This window comes from Panthera tigris, chromosome F3 (assembly GCF_018350195.1).
Source record: "Panthera tigris isolate Pti1 chromosome F3, P.tigris_Pti1_mat1.1, whole genome shotgun sequence".
In the NCBI taxonomy this organism is placed as follows: Eukaryota; Metazoa; Chordata; class Mammalia; order Carnivora; family Felidae; genus Panthera; species Panthera tigris.
The window spans coordinates 55,439,227-55,461,042 of NC_056678.1; the positions used below are offsets into that span (position 1 = coordinate 55,439,227).

The following is a 21,816-nucleotide window of genomic DNA, read 5'->3' on the forward strand; positions in this document are numbered from 1 at the left end:
TGATGCAGTGGCCATTAAAGTGAGGCAGAGGAAAACTTGAGCTGATCGACTAAAGATGCATAGGAGTGTTTGTGAGCCATGTGGAGGATGTAAACACTACTGTGGGAATTTATAATAAAGACACTTCTCTTAGGAAGATGTTCAAAGACTGCCTTCAGAGGTTTGGATGAGTTGACTTAGTAACAGACTGGGTACTTACTTCATGTTCCTAAGATGAGGAGTCAGGAGAGGGGCTTACTTGCATGGAGGCCAAAATGATTGCCTAACAAAGATGAAATTTTAGCACTGGTTGATCACAGTGACCAGAACTGAATTTATTTGTAAGGAGTGAATTTTTGCAAGATGGGGCTCAGAAGACTTTACTTTCTGCAAGAGTGAATGGCTGAAGAGATCAGCGTGTGGTCCACATCCCTTCATGCTGTGCACATCAGAAGGCTGGATACCTCTAGCTGAAGTTTTCCTTCTAATACTCACACCTCTACCTTTTCAGTTCATCGGCTACCAAGTAACCTTGTTCAAAATAACTGTCCCTTAAGTGATTTAAATATGGATGGCTGTTCATGTCCAGGAGGAAGAATTTCTAAGAGTGATAGATAACTACCAAAATGTATACGGGAATAATATTCAGACAGATACATGTGCACTCAAATCGTGAATAGGATTTTCACATACAATAGAAAATAAAACTTTTGTCTTAATTTGCCTTATATACTGAGCCAATTACAAATTATATGTTTGACTGTTGACTCCTAGCATGACAAATAAATTATCATCAATTGCCAAAGAGGCTAGTGGAGCATTCCTGAAAAGAGAGGGATTGTAAAAGTATGCTTTTAGCCTATCCATTCCTATGTAGAGGTCACTTTTTTTATAATGAAGAATAAATTATATGTATGTGATTTTTTAAATATAATAGGTATTCACCTCCTGATTTGCTGCATTTATTTTTTAAAGGGTCACCTTCTCTCTAAAGACTTTATGATCCCCCTACCCATGTAGAATTGATCACTCTCTCTTTTTATGTCCTCTTTTACCATCGACATACTTCTGTTATAGAACCTGTAACATTTTATTATCCTTACTAATTTACATGCCTGTATCCACCCCCCACACACTGTAAGTCCCTTGGGGCCCAGATCCTATCTTCTTAGTCTTTGTATCTACAGTACCTGGCTTATAGTAGGTGGTTAAATAAATGTCCCTGAATAAATCATGAATGTTGGCCCATTCTTTTCTAAACAAGGAGTTAAAAAGTCATTTGTTTTAAATACTTTTTGTTTAAGCCCCTCAGTGTCTTTGTTGGAAATTACTTAAGCCTTTGCTGGGGGATCTAAGCCTTTGCTGGGGGATCAGACCTTTTTGAGAATCTGATGGGGTTATGTGGTAGAGATAGATTGGATGTGGTAAGGTGATATTTGGTTAGTGCAATTCTCACATGAATGGAATATCTCATGAACTTTAGGACCTTTCGAAAGTATCATAACATGTACAGGTTTGAAGGAGGTTTGCTATGATATAAGCTACTGTCAAAACCCACAGTATGCCTTTTCAAAATCCGTTACGATATGCTGCTAGGCCAGTGACAGACAATTAATACAGCAATAAATTGCTCAATAAATTTTTATATTAGCTCTTGGGGCCTTATTCCTCCCATTTCTCTATGGGACATTTTATTGCCTTTTGGTCTTTAATTCGACTTTACTCCAGATTAGGGTTCTGCTTTTCCTCCAGCATTTTGGCTGTTTCATTGTAGATCTCCTCTAAATTTGGCCTCCACTTTTTTTTTTTTTTTTTTTTAGTTCTCTCTTTTTGAACAGCTTTTAGTATCTTACACAAATGTCATGAACTGATTCAGTTGCTAAACTCATTTCTCCCCGTATCCCATTTAGATATACAATTGTGTATCTTTTTACAGCCTGGCGTAGAACTGACCCTCCATTTCTGATGCCAGTAAGCTTCTAACTGGGTGTCACCTCAGGTTCACCCAACACTGGGCTTAGCGACTCAGCTGAATATAGTCGGCCTCAACCTTGTCTTTGAGGCTCCTATTGCCCCAATAGAATGACTCCAGATTCTCGTGCTTACTACCTGAGTGTGTGTGTGGACACAAATAGCTGGCAGGTGTCTGAGTATACCTTAGTCAAACTGATTGCAGGTGGGAGCTATATGTCTCTGAGGCCAGGCAAGAAAAGGATTACAATACCACGTTTTCTCTTGGTGAGTCAGAACCGTTAGTAAATAATAACAATGAGTTAGCAGTTACATAGCCATTACTGCCTTCCAGGCACCAGTCTAAGTATTTTAAATATTTTAACCCTTCTCTGTAATACTCCCAACCAACTCTTACAGGTGGGTATCATGATTCCAATATGAAAGCTGAGGAAATAGAATCACAGAAAGTTATCTTGCCCAAGGTCCCACAGCTCATAAGTGATAGTGTTAGGAATTGAACCCAAGAGATCTGCTACTCACATTTGTGTTACTTGTGATCTTTTGTACTCTTGCCTTCACTGCTAGTCTTCTCCTTTGCTCAGTCCGGATGAGAACAACTATGTGTACCCCAGACTGAGCTCTTGTGGAAACTTTATTACTCACACTCTGATTTTCTTGATAAACTGATCCCCTGGTCCTCACAATTCATGAGCATCTTACCGGTAGTACATTTTACTCAGGGAATTCTAAACTCGGTGGCAATAAGTAGGAGACCAGGTTGAGTGTCATATGCTTCCCCTTGCAGGCAGAATTGGATGGCTGAGGATGACAGACCTCTCCTTGTAAAAGGATATTCCGGCTGTGGCCTTTACACACTGGTCTTCTAGCGTCAGAATTCGTCCTCCATCGTAACTCAGGACTGCTGTTTTCAACTGCTAATCTCTCTATACATGAACTCTTAGAATATATTGGTGTTTGGTAAACTAAACATAATGAGGATGTATAATCTGTCACAGATTTTGGAAGTTAACAAAGGTGAACTCTCTGAAAATTATGCTTTCCTTATAATGTCTTGTGGAAAGCCTCCATTGGGTTATCTTCTACATCTTGAGTCCACTTTGTCTGTCCTAGGACACCTGGCACCGTATCAGATGAATGTAAATTTCAGGAAGTGCTAATGTTTAGTATCTTAGAGATCTCTTAAAAAATATGGTCCATCAGACTTTCTTCTCACTTCCAAAATCTGTGAGGAATGAGAAATGGAAATAATTTAGATCTTACAGAATTTTAAAAAAACTACAGATATAATTATTTCAAGTAGAATTCCTTTTATCTTAGAAACCTTATACATGTTACTGATCAATCGTATGTACTTACGTGATGATATTCTTCTGGAACCCAGAGAGTCTCGCCCGATCCTTTATTATTTCAGTTATTTTAAATGATTTCTCTTGAAATTAGTGCCCCAAAACATTTTAGTTCAGATAGAAATCCTCACTTTAGGAAAATTAAAAGACTACAATAACAGGAGGATCACTAGATTAAAGATCACTTAAAACAAACAATTTGCAAAGTAACCATAATGTTATTGGTTCTTCTTACAGGTCTGGATCTGTATAATACAAATTTTAATTTATAAACCTTAATCTAGCTTGAAACATCAAATAACCGTTTTCTTTCGTTTCCCACTTGTGTCTAAAACGTAAGAATGTGAGAAACAATGATATGGTAGCTTTACTTAAAAAATAGTTACATATGTGCCAGCTATATAAAGATCCATTTCAATCTCCTAAACCGTTTATAATCTTATTTTCATATTTATAATACTATAAAGTACATATGTTTAGAATATTGACTCCATGATTAGATGGATAGAGATAAATAGGTAAAATAATTCAGGGAAAAAATACTGAAGTTCTCTTATACACTAGACATTACGTTAGGCTCTAGGGATACAAAATAAGTAACACACAGTCTTATTCACACAGAGAAAGATATCCCAAAATGTCAGTCTAAGGAATAAGAGGAAAAGGATTATACAGACCACCTCAAGCTTTTGCCTGATGATGGACAGATATTTAAATGATGGATCACCATGCAAAAGAATATCTCTTCTCCCCTCCTGCTACTCCTAGTACCAATATCATTGTGAAATGATTAAATAAATTTGTAGAGCAAGGAGTATAAAGTCAGAGTTGGGAAACAATATTAAGGAGAAGAAACTACAGATGGAATGATTATCCAGAATCTTCTATTGGTTAAAAATATCCAGTTAAGATTTCCATTCATATATGTATATTTTTGACATGATAATGCATCAACACGGAGTATGAAATTTGGATATTGTTGTTCTTTAAACACCTTTGAAAATTTAGTAAACCTACTTTTTCTGTTCTCATGGTATAATCTAGAATGTTGATATTCTAATAAATGAGAGTATCATTATGAGTAAGAGTTCCACTTGTATGCTCTCATATACATTTAGAGCATTAATACTAGGTAGGTTATTATCAGTAACAGAAATTTTGTTTTCCATGTCTTCATTTTAATTTTAGGTGAGAAGACATTGTGATTTTTCTCTTTTGGTAACATTAAAGTTACTATGAATTTTGAGGAATAAAAGTAAACCAATGGAGGGAAAATCTTTTCTATGAGCAGATGGCTTTTGGTGTACCAAGGTTTTGCCATTTGTTTTAGTGCTTAAAATAAACATTATTTATAAAACCACTTACATTTTGATGTTACTTAATGAGGAATATGCATCATTGATTTGACTAGCTTAAGAGGTCATTTAGAACTTGCCCGTTAACAAGCTGTAATCTGCTGAGCACACAATGACTTTGTTTAAAATTATCTATTCAGAGCTGATCAATGACAATAATTGTTTTATACCAATCACTTCTGAAAGTTACTAATTACTTTGAAGGACATGAATACTAGCTTTTCATCTTATTCTTTTTTTTTTTTTTTTTAAGTCATAACCCATTCACCTTGAAACTAAGGAATGTTATGGAAAAACATCTTGCCTACTCAAAGAACTTTTTTTTTTTTTAATTAGAAGTTTATTCGCTAGTACTAGGATATCAACAGGAAATTTAGGTAAAATTGAAGATGTCATTTGTTCCTGGAATAGAAAGGGTAGTAGAATCTCCACAGTATTCTATCTTATGTCAGTTAGTGATTGTTAAACTGGGCTCTTTACGATATAGGAAATTGGTATCTTCTAAATGAAAGAACATGTACGCATACTTTTCCTTTTTATATAGTACATCCATAAGATATTTCAGTGAAAAGAGCCTGGGCTTTTGTGTAGGACAGAGCTGGGTTTACGTCCTGGCTTTGCCATTTATTCTTTTCACTGGTTAGGTGAACTTGATCAAGTTACTTAACCTGAGTTTCTTCAGTTTTAACATGAAGATTATGCCTCATGCACCAGGTTATCATGAGAATTAGAGCAGTTAACATAATACCTGGTGCATTCATGAGGTCAATACATTTTAGATCCTTCGCTTCACGGATGGCAGTGTCTTCGCCAAACACCCAGTTTCAACTTTTACCTACTACCTCTAACAAAGCCATTTAAAGATTGATTGACTATACTTTAATGTGGATGACTTAACCATCTCTTGCTCAGTATTTACTTTAATATCCAATTGTGAGTAAAAGGATTTGTCTTGAAAGAGAATTTTAGTCTGCCTTGGAATAGAGGTCTAAGGAGTTTGGATATTAGAAAATCCCCTGAGAACACAGCAGCTGTGGACGCTCTGGAAGTATTCGGTACTGTTTCTAGTGTTTGCCTGTTTTGAAGTGGGAGGAAGCTCATGGCATTGGCCTCTTTAGGTGTCCTTCCTATTGGCGTGGCTTTTTGCTTCGATTTTACTTTCGTCCTTTCAGACTTCTTTTCTCAGAATGGGTACCCACCACTCTAGTGTGATCTAATCAGAAATCAGCAGCTTTCCTTTTTCCTTCTCAGTGCTCCAGCATGCATCTTTTATGTTTTCTGGCACATTTAATCTTATTTTATTTAGAATTTAATGATGTTTTCATGTTATAAGTAGTTCCTCCCTTAACACTATTTGATATCCTAATATTTTCCCATTCTTCCTGAGTCACTTCTATTGCTGATGATGGATTTTGTGTCAGTACTTATGTTTGAAATGGTTCTCTTCTTTAATACAAGTATTACTGTACATGCAATAAAAGTATGGTGAAATATTTGAAGCTATCCAACTAGCTATATGACTGTAGGCAATTATTTAACGTAAGAACCAATGTCCTCTTCTATCAAATGAGGCTAATAATAATCTCCACCTCAAAATGATACTGTAATGATTAAATTAGATGAGCCAGGAAAATATTCACTTATTTGCATGTATGATTTATATACTTGTACATATTCCAATTGATTATTCTTTTTAATTAGGAAAGTGGTTTGTATCAATTCCTCATCTTTTGTTGTCAGCTGTGATATAATTTTGGTCAAATTAGAGGGAGATAGTTTCTAAAATTAGTATATAACTTTGGAAAATTGATTTTTCTTATTTCATGAACATCTAAACTAAGATCATTTGAAAAATATTTGGAAGGACACATTTTATAACATTGTTACACTAGCTTGCTATTCTACTTGGTTCTATTTCCTAGAATTATTATCTCTGGTTTCATTGTTCTTAATAAGCTGTTTTGCATGTTTTCGATTATTTTAGTCATTCTCATACTGGGAGGTTAACTAAAGTAGTTCTTCAGAATTTTCAGTTTTCTGTATTTCAGGTTGTAAAATACCCTTTAAATGGCCATGTTTTAAAACACAGAAAAATACAGAATTCAAGTAAAACATTTTTCCCGTTTATTTGTATAGATCCTGCATTCAAATTATATAAAAAAAATTAAGCTCAACATATTTAGTTTAAAAAACATAGGCCTGGGGGATAAAGCCCAATGGGCAAATGTAGAATGTCTAAATTAAGCACCCTTTCCTATTAAAAAAAAAAAAATGTTTAGAGAAGGTGTGTGTTCCTAGTTTAGCTAACTGTGCAAAACATTGGAAGGACTTCATATCCAAAAAGAGAATCACTCATAATATCTGAATAATTCAAAAGTACATGTAAACTGCCATAAAATTTTCGGGAATGAAGTTAAGTAATTATTTTTCCTTTTTTTTTTTTTTTTTTTTTTTTTTTTGCTATTTCTTCTTCCTCTCTCCTCTGATGAAGTTGAGGTGTTTTGTGTGTGTGTGTGTGTGTTCCACAAAAATAAGATTATGCACTATTTTTTTTTCCTTTGAGTTTTTCTAATAGAGATTATATTAGCAAAGAATAAATGTAAGGAGGCTGATTTTCATGATTACTAGAGCATAATAAGACATTGAGTAGCCCACTTAAGTGTGTTCTCTCAGAGCCCCCATATACTCCTCTCATGTGAAAAAACCTAGGTACTTTCAACAGAAATATTCATTTATTGAAAATTGCATTTCACTTTGTTCCCAGTTCTATACGGTAATGGTTTAGAGAATGGGCTCTGAAGTCCTAATGTAATTCCTGGATCCATCACCAATGGCTATGTTATTATGGGGAAGTTATATAACTTCTCTTTTTTAGCAGTTTCCTCATCTGTAAATAAGGTATTTCTCATAGGAGTGTTCTAAAGATTAAATAGCTAACTACAAGTAAAACTCTTAGAATAATGCCTCACATATAATAAAAACTCCATAAGTGTTAGTTGTTGTCATTGTTTAAAAAGTATTAAAATGTCATGGTGAAGATATAAGAAAAAATTTTGTTTAAAGATTTTGGAAATTTTAAAATACCATGTGAAAATTTATTTCAGTGAGACCAAATATGATCTTCAAGCCAGTGGATTATGAAAAATTAAACAATCCATTTGGTCAGGAAATAGAAGTGGTAGAGATTGATAAAGCAAATGTTTAATTGTTCGTAGTTAATTTTACATATAGTGTTTGTGAAAAATTATAAATGTTTTAAAATATAATAACCTATAAGTGTGTTCTGTTTCTCAATATTTTATGAATATGAATTCTCGATCTATGAATACAATTTACATTTGCAACTATATATACTGTTATGCTACTGGAAAAGCCTAAGACTTTATTTGATGTGAGGTATCATCCATCATTACCTTGATTTTGAAGACCGGTTAATGTTTTCACTAAAAATGTTCACAGGTGTATTTTTGTTTACTTTAATAGATTCAGAAGCGATGGCGAGGCTATCGAATTCGGAAATACTGCTTTAATTATTTTTATTTGAAGGAGTACCTGAAGGCTGTTTCAGAGACCAATGATGCAATTAGGTGAGTGGTCTACTAGTGAAAATTTTAGAAAGGTTACTTAACAGATATTGATCATTACCATACTTAGAAATACTTACTAGAACTCAGTGATATTTTAGGTACAAATTTATTAATAAGGGAGAGATATATGATTCTATTTATCTTAAAAATTTGTTTTGATATTTTAAAATATATTGTACTCTTGACTATAAATTAGATTATTTATGTGTACAGTAGGCCTTTCTTGGTTCTATGAAAAATAGTTTCAGTAAAGTTATCTCATTTTGAGATGGATTTGTCTATAAAATGATTCCATAGATGAACATTTAAGTATGATAAGCCTCACATGGATTTTGAGGAATATGTTCAATAGCAAGAAATTAACCTCTCAAAGGAGAAATACCATGGAACATAATTAAAATGGACTGCTTTACTGTCAGCTTTTACTTCTTTGAACACATAGAAAGCACCTGGATTTAGGTCATAGGATGATGTTTTTTGTAGATTTATGCAAAGTAAAGCTATTGTAACACACTATTCAGTCAACTTTACCAAAACTCTAAGTTTTCATATAACTTCAAATATAGTTTTTTCCTCTTATAATATGCTCCATTCTAATAACATATAGGTGACCATAAGCTTATAATATGTTTAGATAAAGAAGGAAAGAGTAACTAATAACAGTTGCCATTTACGTATTTAATTTTTTTCACCTATGTTATCTTACTGCACTCTTAAAATCCTTTGAACTGGAGAGAACAGTGGCACAATAAATTGTTAAAATAAGATTTTGCCTGAGACCCTAAAGCTATATATATTCTAAGAAATATCTGAAAACTGATTTTTCCAACTTTTAAACTGGGATAAGTTGTATATATAAGAGGATCTGGTTTTGGAGATTAAGTGTTGGCTCTTCGTGAAGTTGATTTCTTTGGAAAAGAAGAAGATTTGAGAGGGCTGCAATAGGATTTGGTCAGTTGGAGAAGTTGGAAAACTCAGAAACATGTGGACCACAGCAGACTGCTATTTAATTTCTTGCTTAAGAAATCCAAAGTCCTGGAGATGGGCTGGTTCTCTGCAAATGGATGGCATGAGCCTGTCAGGGGGGCAAAGAGCTGGCAGAATATGCAAGAGAGGGAATTCGAGCAGGGCTAGGACTAAGATAAGACAAGGAAGGCTCGTAAGGCACAAAAACTGAAGAGGCGCTTACTGGCAGGGTCATGCAAATGCCAGCACTGCACTTGTACAACCAAGAGGGCATCCTTAAATTTTACACTGGAAAGGCCTCTCTTACTTCACCTTAGTCCCATCACTGAGTAGGAGAAGGTCCTCAAAGAGACAAATAAGCGAAAGGCGGGTTTTGAAAAGCCCTGTGTTTCCTATTGGACAAGTATTTCCATTAATCCTTATTTTCTTCCTGGTTTTACTGTGTATATCTTTAGTTACCAAGGAATCTGGTGTATCAGTGCTGACAATTAGCTTTAGTCTGATATTCTTTACCATATTACAGACTTACTCTTTTTTCTACCTCTCTGAGTTTTTAAGTGAGAATAGAAAGCTGGATATAGCAAATGCTTTTGCATTATCTGCTAATATAATTATATATGAAGTTTTTCCTTTCTGACCTTTTGACATGTTATAAAGTGTATTTTTCTTAATAAATAAAACTGTTGGCCGGTTACAGTGTAACTAATTGATGTAATTTACATGATATGGCAGGACTCTCAAAGCCCTTCCTCTTCCTCAGGGGGTCTGGGATGAAAACAGCACAGAGGGTGAGAGATTGTCACGTACTGGGGAATGAGCTGGGGCAAAGACTCCTCGGCACTTGAAGGTCTCTCTCTTCCTCTTATGCTCTCACTGGGGCTTCTGGTCCAGAGGACTCTTGTTCCTTGGAGGCCCTATGGACCATAATGTTCACCATCGGGTCGCTATAGCCAAATTCATCATTGTACCTGAAAATGAGTTTAACAGAGTTTCCACTGAGGGCAATGCCAGCCCCTGCGTCAAAGGTGGAAGAGTGAGTGTGACAGTTAAAGTTGCAGGAGACAGCCTGGTCCTCATTGTAGCCCAGGAAGCCCTTGAGGGGGCCCTCGGATGCCTTCTTGGTGTCATTGTATTTGCATTCTCCAGGCGACAGGTTAGATACATGACTGACACTTACGGGGTGAGGACACAGAAGGCCATGCCAGTGGGCTTCCCATTCAGCTCCGGGATGACCTTACCCACAATCTTGGCGGACCCAATAGAAGCAAGGATAATGTTCTGGAGGGCTCCTTGGCCATTACACCACAGCTTCCCAGAGGGGCCGAGGGGCCACCTACAGTCTCCTGGGTGGCAGTGATGGCTCAGACTGTGGTCATGAATTACTCCACAGTGCCACGGATGACCTTGGCCAGAGGGTCACACGGTTGGTGGTGCAGGAGGCGTTGCTGACATATTTATCGTAGTTCATGCCAATCACAAACATGGGGACATCAGCAGAGAAAATGGCCCTCTTGGCTCCACCCTTCAAGCCCCCGCCTTCTTCTCCATAGTAATGAAGACACTACTATGTAGTAATAGACACTACGATGTATTTAGCACCAGCATCACCCCATTTGATGTTGGCAGGATCTTGTTCCTGGAAGATAGAGATTGGCTTTTTTCCGTTGATAACAAGTTTCTCATTCTCAGCCTTGGCTGTGCCACTGAATTTGCTATGGGTGGACTCATACTGGAACAGGTAGATCATGTAGGTTGAGGTCAGTGAAGGTGTCGCTGATGGCAACTGTATCCACTTTGCCAGAGTTAAAAGCAGCCGTACGGCCAGGCACCAAATACGGCCAAATCTGTTTACTGGGACCTTCACTACTGTGTGTCAGGAATGTGACTGGCACTGCACAAGAATACGGAGCTGTCTGTTGAACTGGGAGGAACAGAGGAGATATACTCATATTAAACCATCATTGTGTGCTAGGAATATCTTTAACTAAGCCATTGTTATTCTTTTGATTTATTAGTAATTATATCAGTATTTTATATAGGATACTTATATTCACTTTTGTATGTATGATTAGTTATAATTTTCTTTCTCGTGTTATAATTTACAGGTATTGTTATCAGGGTTTTGCTATATTAGATGAACTGTGTGACCATATGGCATGGCGTTTGAAAAGGAAAAATACTACCCTGTTTCCTGTCTACTCAATGCTCAATACTTCTAGTCACCAATGTGTGGGTTATCCATGCCAGGCAATCTCAGACACCAGTTAAGTGTCCTGCAGTTTAACTCCATTATCTGGGGGGGGAGGGGGGGGGCTGGGTGGCTCAGTTTGTTAAGCAGCTAACTTTGGCTCAGGTCATGATCTCGCTGTTTGTGAGTTGGAGCCCCACGTTGGGCTTTGTGCTGACAGCTCAGAGCCTGGAGCCTGCTTCGGATTCTGTGCCTCCCTCTCTCTCTGACCCTCCCCTGCTCACACTCTGTGTCTTTCTCTCTCTCTCTCAAAAATAAACATTAAAAACAAAAAGTAAAATGACTTCTCTGGTGATAGCATCGGATCCCCAGGTTAAGGGCTCAGTCCCACAAGACTCTCATTCCCCATCCCACCCAAACTGCAGATGTCAATTGCAAGTGGTATGTCCCCAGGTTACCCACAACTCCTGTCCAACTTGGCTACAAATCAGAGATCCATAGGACCTCCTCCTGAAGATCAGTCATTTGCTAGAACTGCTCAAGAACTCAGGAAAACAGTTTATTTACTAGGTTACTGGCTTATTATAAAAGGATACAACTCGGAAACGGTGGAAGAGATGCATAGTGCAAAGATGGGGCGGACCGGCCATCCCTCTGGTACCTCCATGTGTTCAGCCACCCAGAAAATCTCTGAATTCTATACATTGAGGAATTTTTATGGAAGCTTTCTTAAAAGGAAGCTTGATTAAATCTTTGACCATTAACGATCAACTCAAACTTCTAACCCCTCTCCCCTCCACAGAGGCAGAGGGGTGGAGCTAAAAGTCCCAATCTTCTAATCACATGATTGGTTCCCCTGGTAGCTAGCCCCCATCCTCATTAGCATTCATTAGTCATCTCACTAACATGCAAAAAGACACTTAACCCTTTGAGGAAATTTCTAGGGTTGTGGAATGGGGTGTTGGGGAAGGGCCAAAGAGTGCTCTGGGGGTGTTAGGAGGTCTCCTTGGGCCAAAGGAGCGCTCTGGGGTGTTAGGAGGCCTCCTTGGCTCAGAGTATAGCCCTGCAGATAGCATGCATGTGTCTCTATTTATGTGAACTGGTTTAGTTTTTGTTGTTTGTTTTGACAGTGTTGGTCAGTTGCAGGACCCCTTACTGCTTTCATACTCTACTCTTTCTTAGAGGTCTGCAGCAAAGATAGCATGCCTGTGCATTTCCTCATTTAGTCCTACTTCCTCAGCCACTCCCGTGGGTGGTTTAGGAAATCTGCCACAGTCAAGTTTTGCTCTACAATCTTATTATGAGCAAGGAGGGCATTACTGTTTTTCCTCCTCAGAGTATGCCACCTATTTTTGCAAATTTTGCATCTGGCAGTCTCAGTCTGAAATCTGCATCTTGAGGTATCTTGTCTCCAAGACATCTGGTTGATGTCTCTAATCCTGGTTGAATTTTCACTCCTCTTGGTGGCCCTTCTTCATATATATTACCCTTAAGTGTTTCTGATTTTACCGATGATAGGGTTTCCTTTTATTTTCTTATTGCCTTTCTTTTCTTAAGGAAGTTTAAGAGAGGAATGGGTAGAAATAAATTTGCTCCTATCTCAAAATTGGAAATATACAGTTAACTTTCTAAAATAAATCACAATTTATTTCCTTTCTGTTACATACGCAGTTTTATACATACAACGAAAGTAAGCTATAGGGTACCATAGAGGAAGCACAGAAGAGGAACATCTAAGGCAAAAGTGACTAGTGTGGGTCAGAGTAGGAGGGGGAGCCTAGGGGTTAGGGACATCTCTCAGAGGCTGTGAAGCTGAACCCTGAAGGTTGTGTAGAAATTAGGACATTAGCACAGGAAATGTCACTGAGGTTGATGCGTAGAAGATGAGAGAAGGATCAGCTAAAGATAAATCCAGACAGTTGAGCAGGAACCACACCATAACACGGCGTTTTGGGCCATATTAAAGAGTTTGACTGCTTTTCTGAGAACATTGGAGTAGATGTCCCTTTTAAGAACAGCGGCAGAATGATTATATGTGTGTGTTGGCACTCATGTTTGATTGTATTTTTCACAATAGTTATATTTAAGTAGCCTGGTGAGTATTAAAAGCATCATCAGGGTCATTAATTTTATAGAGATAGTATTCTTTTCCTTCTCATAGAAGAACATATGATACATTTGTTTGGATTATTTCTTCACAGTTTTTTGTTCTTTTTTTCATTGAAAATAATTAGAATCAGGACTCTAGTACCTTTTTCTGCATAACAAATTACATGTAAAGTAGCTTAAACTAATGCACACTTATTAGCTCATCATTTTGTCAGCCAGGAGTCTGGGAAGGGCTCCTGGCCAGGGCTCAAGTCTCTTGTGACTCTGCAGTCAAGCTGTCAGTCATACAAGAGCTCAGCTGGGGACGATCCTCAGTCACACGGGCCTCAACTATTCCGGCTGTTGCACTGGCGTCCCTTGGTTTCTTGCCAAATGGGCTTCCCTGTAGGGCAGCTGATAACATGGGAATTGGCAGGTGAACAAGAAGACACAAAAAAACATGAAGACGGAAGCCACATTCTTTTGATAACCTAATATCAGATGTGACGTCTCATCAGCTGTATTCTCTTCATGGGAAGCAAGAGACTGGGTCCTTCCTACACTTACAGGGTGGGATTACACAAAGGGATGAACACACGAGTAGGGATTGTTAGAGACCCTCTTACAGCATGCTTTCCACACTGTGCCTTGCATATAGAATTTGTTCAATAAACATGTTAATTTTCAGCATTTTGCCTTGGACAAAAGTTACCCTACCATTTACTTATGGCAGTATTTTTAAGTGATGTCTTTTCAAGATTATATTTCAACTTTAATATTGTATCAAAGCAATTATGATGTATCCTGATTTCTCATACCAGCAAGGATTAAAATGTATAGTTTCTGGGTTTTCTAAAAGAAAATAAAAGATCTAGTGCATTCCTCTATCTATGGGTGGGGTAAAATTTATAGGACAAAAGTTAATAAAATGTATTTTACATCAGAATATTTTTAATGTTTGTTTATTTTTGAAAGAGACGGAGACAGAGAGAGAGAGAGAGAGAGAGAGAGAGAGACACAAAGTGTGAGTGGGGGAGGGGCAGAGAGCGAGGGAGACACAGAATCCAAAGCAGGCTCCAGGCTCTGAGCTGTCAGCACAGAGCCCAACATGGGGCTTGAACCCACAAACTGTGATATCACGACCTGAGCTGAAGTCGGATCTTTAACCAACTGAGCCACCTAGGTGCCCCTACATCCGCATATGCTTGATTTGAATTATGTAGAATATCAGACAGCATTAGGCTTACCTCTAGTTTATCTGCTCTTTTATTACTAGAAATTGTTTATTTATTATATAGTTAATAGTAAAAAAATTTATGTTAAAGTATACAAAAATGTATTTTTGTAACTAAGAGCAGACATCACAAAGATAAATGAAATTGATTAATTTGAAATTGGCAGACATGTTCCTTTGTAATATCTAGCCTGATATACAAAAACTTGCCCCAGATTATGAGTAAGAAAATTATAGAATGAAATTAAAAATTAGCTACAGAGTTACAGATTGGTAGCATTAATAAAACATTATTAGCTTGAGGTACAGAATACTGACTTTTTTTAAGCTAGAAGTAATATATTCCCCCAATTTTAATCCTTCAAGGTAGATTTTGGTGGTTAACACTGCAACAATAGCACTGTTTTGAACGTTAATTTGTCATTCATCAAAGTGAATCAAAATCTTTCAGCATGTTGATTTTGTACAGCATGGTTTGGCTACAAAGATTTTCATGGCTGTTATTCTTTCCTATCTTTTAAAGTATCATGGGAGTTTTTTTAAGGTATATATTTATTTTGATTTTTTTTGTAATAGCTTTATTGAGATCCAATTAATATACCATTCCGTTTATCCATTTAAAGTGCAATGTTCCTTAGTGCTTAGTTTATTCACAAAATTGTGCAACTATCACCACAATCAATTTAAAACATTTTTATTATCTTAGAAAGAAATCCTGTGCCCTTTAGCAGTCACCTCCCCATTTTTCCCAACCCCGCTTAGCCCTAATCTATGTGTTACCTCTAGAGACTTGTGTTTGTGCTCATTTCATATAAATTGAATCTTACAGTGTGGTGGTTTTTTTTTTTTTTTTTTTTTTTTTTTTTGACTGGTTTCTTTCACTTAGCCTGATGTTTTCAAGGTTCATCTCTTTTGTTGCATATAACAATACTACATTTCTTTTCCTTGCTAATTAATATATCATTCTATGGATAAACCACATATTACATATCCATTTATCACTTGATGGACATTTGAGTTGTTTCCACTTTTTGACTATCATAAATAATGATGCTATGAACCTTTATACACAAGTTTTTGTTTAGACATAGGTTTCCATTGCTCTTGGGTACCTCATGAAAGCTGTAGGGAAACAAGTTTAAGAACTGAGTAGTTAGGAACATTGACTTTGGAATCAGATTGATGTGGATTAGTCATGCCACTTTCTAGTAGTGCGAACTTGAGCTAGTGACTTAATCTTACAGAAATTAGGTTTCTTCATCTGCACATTGGAGCAGCAGTCTTTACTTTGCAGCATTTCTGTGAGGCACACAGTACATGAAACACTGATCATATATTTGACACTCAACAAATAACAGCTATTATCATGAAGGACAAAGTAGAAAGAAAAAGCAAATGTTTGTAAACATGTAATTCCCTATAATGTTATAAAAAGCATTCAATTTTATATTAGGCTATTTTTAAGTCAAAGTAAATAAACATTTTTTTTAAACTAGCTTGTGTATTTTAAGGAATTATAGAGGGGCGCCTGGGTGGCTCAGTTGGTTGACCTTCCCACTCTTGATTTTGACTCAGGTCATAATCCCAGGGTCGTGGGATAAAGTCTTGCGTCAGGCTCTGCACTGAGCCTGCTTAAGATTCTCTCTCTTTCCCTCTTCCCTCGCATTCTTTCTCTCTCTAAAATCAAATCAAATCAAATCAATAAATTTATAGAGACACTAATTGCTGAGTACAATCTAAATCATCAGTGCCTTAAATCATGGCTAAAAATTATCTTTCAGAGAGCTGGAAGGAAAAGCAAAGAATGGAACATAGTACAAAGTCGGGAAAGATGCAATAAATGAATTCATAACGTCTCTTTGTTAATGTTTTATTTATTTATTTTGAGAGAGAGAGAGAAAGACAGAGAGCACAAGCAGGAGAGGGGAAGAGAGAGAGGGAGAGAGAATCCCAAGCAGGCTCCATGCTGCCAGCATAGAACCCAGGGCAGGGCTCAGTCCCACAAACTGTGAGATCATGACCTGAGCTGAGATCAAGAGTCAGACGCTTAACTGACCGAGCCACCCAGGCACCCCACAACTTACCTTTTTTTAAAAAAAAACTTATTTTACCTTTTTAAAGGAAAAAGGAAAATATATCAACATAATACATGCATATTATTAGATATATTGCCTTCACCAAATGTTTGTAATAGATAAAAGAATTGCTTTGCCATATCCTTACTAGATTCCTAGTTTTAACCACATTTTTCTTTCAGTTATTTCTTTTTGCACGAACTGTTCCTAAACTATATACTTATTTGATCTTTTAAATCACTTTCACATAATATGGTAAATGAGGATTTAACTCCTGTATTCTTTTCACCTCCATTTCCATCTATTTTTAGATAAATCAGTATCAGTGTTTACATGATCATGATTACAGAAGTAGAGTTCCTTGCAAAGGCAATTAATGTAGGATGAATATATTTACTTTATTCCATTTTTTTAATTAATTTCTATTTTTCTCATTTTTTTCTTCTTTCCCATATGCAAATTATATCTGCCATTGATTGTTTTCCAGGTATTCTATCCTATTAGGAAATTCATTAAGTCCCCTTTCCTCTGGGGCCTGCCCTCTTTGTCCTCTCCATCATCCTGTTCCAAACAGACCACATTTTCTTTAGACATGATGCAGATTTATTGAGAAGACATCTCTTAACTTTCTTTTACGTGGGCTGTGATATCTTTTGTGGATCTGTGATATCTTTTTATGATTTATTTTCTTTTTTTGTCCTCTCCATCATCCTGTTCCAAACAGACCACATTTTCTTTAGACATGATGCAGATTTATTGAGAAGACATCTCTTAACTTTCTTTTACGTGGGCTGTGATATCTTTTGTGGATCTGTGATATCTTTTTATGATTTATTTTCTTTTTTTGGAATAACTGCTATACTAATGTGCATGTAAGACAATTTTGGGAGTCCTTGCTTGTTTTAAATATGTCTTATACTTTTTTTTTTTAAGTTTATTTCTCTTGAGAGAGTATGTAAAGGAGGAGCAAAGAGAGAAGGAGACACAGAGAGAGTTCCAATCAGGCTTTGCACTGCCAGAGTGGAGCCCAATGTGGGGCTTGAACTCACAAACAATGAGATCATGGCCTGAGCTGAAACCAAGAGTTGGACGCTCAACTGACGGAGCCTCCCAGGCTCCCCTAAATATGTCTTGTTCTATCCTGAGACTTCATTAGTAGTTTGACTGGATAAAACATCCTAGATTGTAGATCATTTGCCCTCAGTTTTGAAGACAAATGTTCCATTGTTTTACAATATTCAAATATTCAAAATTGCTAACTACTTATTCATCTGTTTCTCCTTCCTTTGAAAGTGATCTATTTTTTTTCAATGCGTGTTAGTTCAAGTCCACAAAGAAGCAACTACTAAGATGTAACCAGATGTATAGGATGTACTGGAGGTTTATTGGAGGGAAGAAGCAGGAGAAGGTGGAGAAAACCTTTAGTCCACAATATCAGTGTGACACCTATGAAAAGAAAGAAAGAAAAAACATTGGGAAGAGATTGGGACTGCAGTACATTTTCAAGAAGGGCTAATGGGCTGTTCACAAGACACAGTTACCCTTTGGAGGAGTCTGCTGTCTTGCCAGAATAATCCTACCTCAGTCACTGGCTGAGAGAGGTGTGACCTTGCTATGATCATGTTGGTGGATTCAGTAGTACATTTTTTATGGCCATTGTAGGTTATTTTGAATTTTTTCCCCTAAAGCTTTTGCAATTTTTCAGAATTAGGACTTGTATGGGTATTTTGCACCCATTGTTCTGAGCAATCAATGGATCCTGTAGTTCTAAGATCTTTTCTTACATTATTTCTGAGATAATTTCTTCACTTCTGTTTTCTTCTATTCTTTCTCCATGTGGTTCTTACTGGTTGGATGTTGGACCTCCAGAAGTAATGTGCTAATAAGCTCTTAAACCTTTCTGCCCCTACTCCCTTCAACTTGGGCCTTTGTTTTTCCATTCTATATTTGTGAGAGGCTTCCTTCCTACCCTACTGAAATTTTTATTTTAGCAGTAATGTTTAACTTTCAGTAAATATTGCTACTGTTTGGATCATTTCTTCTTTCATAACAGTCTGTTCTTACTAATGAAATATCTCATATTTCTCTAAAAGTGCCAGCACAGTTAAGGTGTTGGCAGGAAGGAGAATCCACCTCAGGATTTATTTCTCAAATAAGGGGAGTTAAATGAAAGGATGGTTTCAGAAATACAGGCAGGGTTAAGGGCACAGTGAAGGGTGATTTGGCATTCAGAGACTGGCAACACTGGGCTGTTGCTACTGCCGGGGCCAAAGGGTTAAGGTGAAGCAATAGCATTAATGGTAATGGGAAGAGCCAAGGAGAAGTTTACGAGCTCCACCCCTGCCACGACCCACACTAGTTAAGGAACGCAGTTCTTACCAGAAGAGTGTGACACCCACGGGGAGAAGCAAATGAGGTAAAAATACCCCCAGTTTCCTCCTGCTGAACTTTAGTCTTCTGTTAGACTAAATCCAGCTGAAAACTAGCCAAAATAATACAGTTGGTAGAGCTTAGCCTTTTGGGTAGGAGTGCAAGGCACAGAAGTGGGTAGAATGAATCGGGGGTGTAGCAAATGAAAGGTAATCAGCATAGGTAATAACATGAGTTTAGAGTTTTATTCAGTTTCTGTGTTCTCAGTTTCCTCCAGGGTACTTTTAGTTTTTCTTCTTTTTTTTTCTTCACTTTTATACTAGAATTGATCCTCACACAAATGTGGGGGGGGGGTGTGGGGGAGTGTGTGTGTGTGTTTATACTTGAGGGTGATCAGCGTATCAATACAGGAGCGGATTTTGTTGACCCGTAGGTTTCATTTGCTTTTCAAGTGATTAGTCAGGGAGCCGGTTCCTTTTACTAGGGGATGACCAAATGCCAGTATGTGGAGGTCTTTCTTTTAGGCTATGTAGTTTCTCCAAAGAAACTTCTGTTGCTTTATTGAGGGAGTAGATGTTATAGCTGCAATTGCATGAGGGTGAGAGAAGGTTTCTTGTGCCTCGCACCCACCAGGTACTATATTCTAAGCCCTATGCTTTTTCTCTAGTTTCTTCAGAGAGCACAACTTTGATCTTTCACCTAAAGTGATTGAAACCTGGATGCTGGCATGCCCAGTGTATATGTGCTGAAGAAACAAAAGCGTGTGGCCATTGTAGATAAGTAGCTCATGGATAAATGCTACATCGTAGTAGAACTGAGATGGGATTCTAGATCTTATGATGTCAAGGATAGTGCACTTTCTGCTATCTTACACTATTTTTTGTGTATGCAAAACTAATGAAACGATAGAAATACCTTAGGAAGTAAAAGTTCCTCATTTGGGGGCGCCTGGGTGGCTCAGTCGATTGAGCCACCGACTTCAGCTGAGGTCATGATCTCACGGTCTGTGGTTTTGAGCCCCGCATCAGGCTCTGTGCTGACAGCTCAGAGCCTGGAGCCCGTTTCAGATTCTGTGTCTCCCTCTCTCTCTGCCCCTCCCCAACTTGTGCTCTGTGTGTCTCTCTCAAAAATAAATAAACATTAATTTTTTTTTTTTTAATTTCCTCATTTGGACTACATTTGGTGCATAAATTCTGCATGCCACTATTTGTGGTGAACAGTAACCAAAAACTCTGTGTCCGGAATAAAACAACTTGGAATATTAGGTGTTAGAAAAAAGGGAAAAAAATTAAGGCAAACAGGTAGATTATAGTGCAACATGAAAAACATATTTCCAATAATTAAAGCTATTCGGGAAAGGCTGACTTGTGAGGTATAAAATGTCTGATAGAAAGATTCAACTAAAATGACTTGTGGAGAAAGGATTTCTGAATTTGATGACAAACTAGAAGATTTCGAGTTTCCCTTTAAATCTGATATCATTTGTTTAACCTGGTGATACATTTAAATTTTTTTTTAATATTTACTTATTTTTTAGAAAGAGAGAGAGAGAGAGAGCACGTGCGTGCACATGAGTGGGGGAGGGGCAGAGAGAGGGAGACAGAATCTGAAACAGGCTCCAGGCTCTGAGCTGTCAGCACAGAGCCTGACGCGGGGCTCAAACTCACGGACCGCAGGATCATGACCTGAGCCGAAGTCAGACGCTTAACTGACTGAGCCACCCAGGCACCCCTAACCTGGTAATACATTTAAAAGGCACAAATCTATATATTTATTTACCTCAAAACCCAGAGTACTTTGAATTTTATAAATTTATAAACTGCTAGAAGAATTTAAATGAAACTCATCTATGGCATAAGGGATTCACGATAAAGTATATGGTATAAAATTATCACTTACCGTGACCCTGTGACCAAGATGAATATGATAATACATGTAAATCAAGATATATATGTAGATATATATATGCACATATTATTATTATGTATTTAAAACCCTCCATCTAAAGTCTATCATAAAAATTTAAAAATATATATAGTACTAAATATGTTATTGAAATATATACTCCTGAAACATAAAGGCTGCCTTGCATTCCCATTGGTAGAAAAAGTTTTCCCAGAGGTGACAGCACCGTCTCAAATCACTAAATTGAGTCCTTCATAGTTTTGGAGAAGAATGACTAATGGATTTATCATTAATAGGACCATCATTCTAATTTTAATATTATATTTAAGAGTTCTTGGATTCATTGACATGCTTGCCAAAATACTAAATCGGAGAAGGAATGGCTATGAAAATGCTTTTTTGACTTTTATGAAATGACACGTGTAAAAACAGCCTCCAGTTCTTTCAGGATCCCTGCGCAGCTCTTCTGTATTGATATGAGCTGGGCCGTGTGCTTGGTTTCCTTGGTTATTCCGAAATCCATACGTCCATACTCTTAACTTGGCGTATTAAAAACTGACTTTCTGCTCTTTGCCTATTGCTATTATTTACATGTGAACAACTTCCAGTTGAACAATGAGAAATTCTTGGTTTCTAAACTTCGGAGTTCCTCTCTCTATGTTGTATTTCCTGTTAAACTATCAGTGTTTGTTCCCAATGAAGATGGTCACCATCCAGAACTCACAGCTAACAGCTTGTCGTTTCAAAAT

At 37.2% G+C, this 21,816-nt stretch overlaps 1 protein-coding gene across 5 annotated transcripts in view; it reads left to right on the forward strand.

The window, feature by feature from the left end:
- Nucleotides 1-21,816, forward strand: part of SPATA17 (spermatogenesis associated 17) — a 197,907-nt gene that overhangs the window by 29,973 nt on the left and 146,118 nt on the right. For all 5 annotated transcript variants that reach the window (XR_006214212.1, XM_042976891.1, XM_042976890.1 and 2 more), the window contains one exon: nucleotides 8,138-8,241. Coding sequence is in view for 4 of the 5 variants with exons in the window: in XM_042976891.1 (XP_042832825.1) it covers nucleotides 8,138-8,241 (104 nt within the window). In the remaining variant the exon portion in view is untranslated. The remainder of the gene's footprint in view (nucleotides 1-8,137; nucleotides 8,242-21,816) is intronic.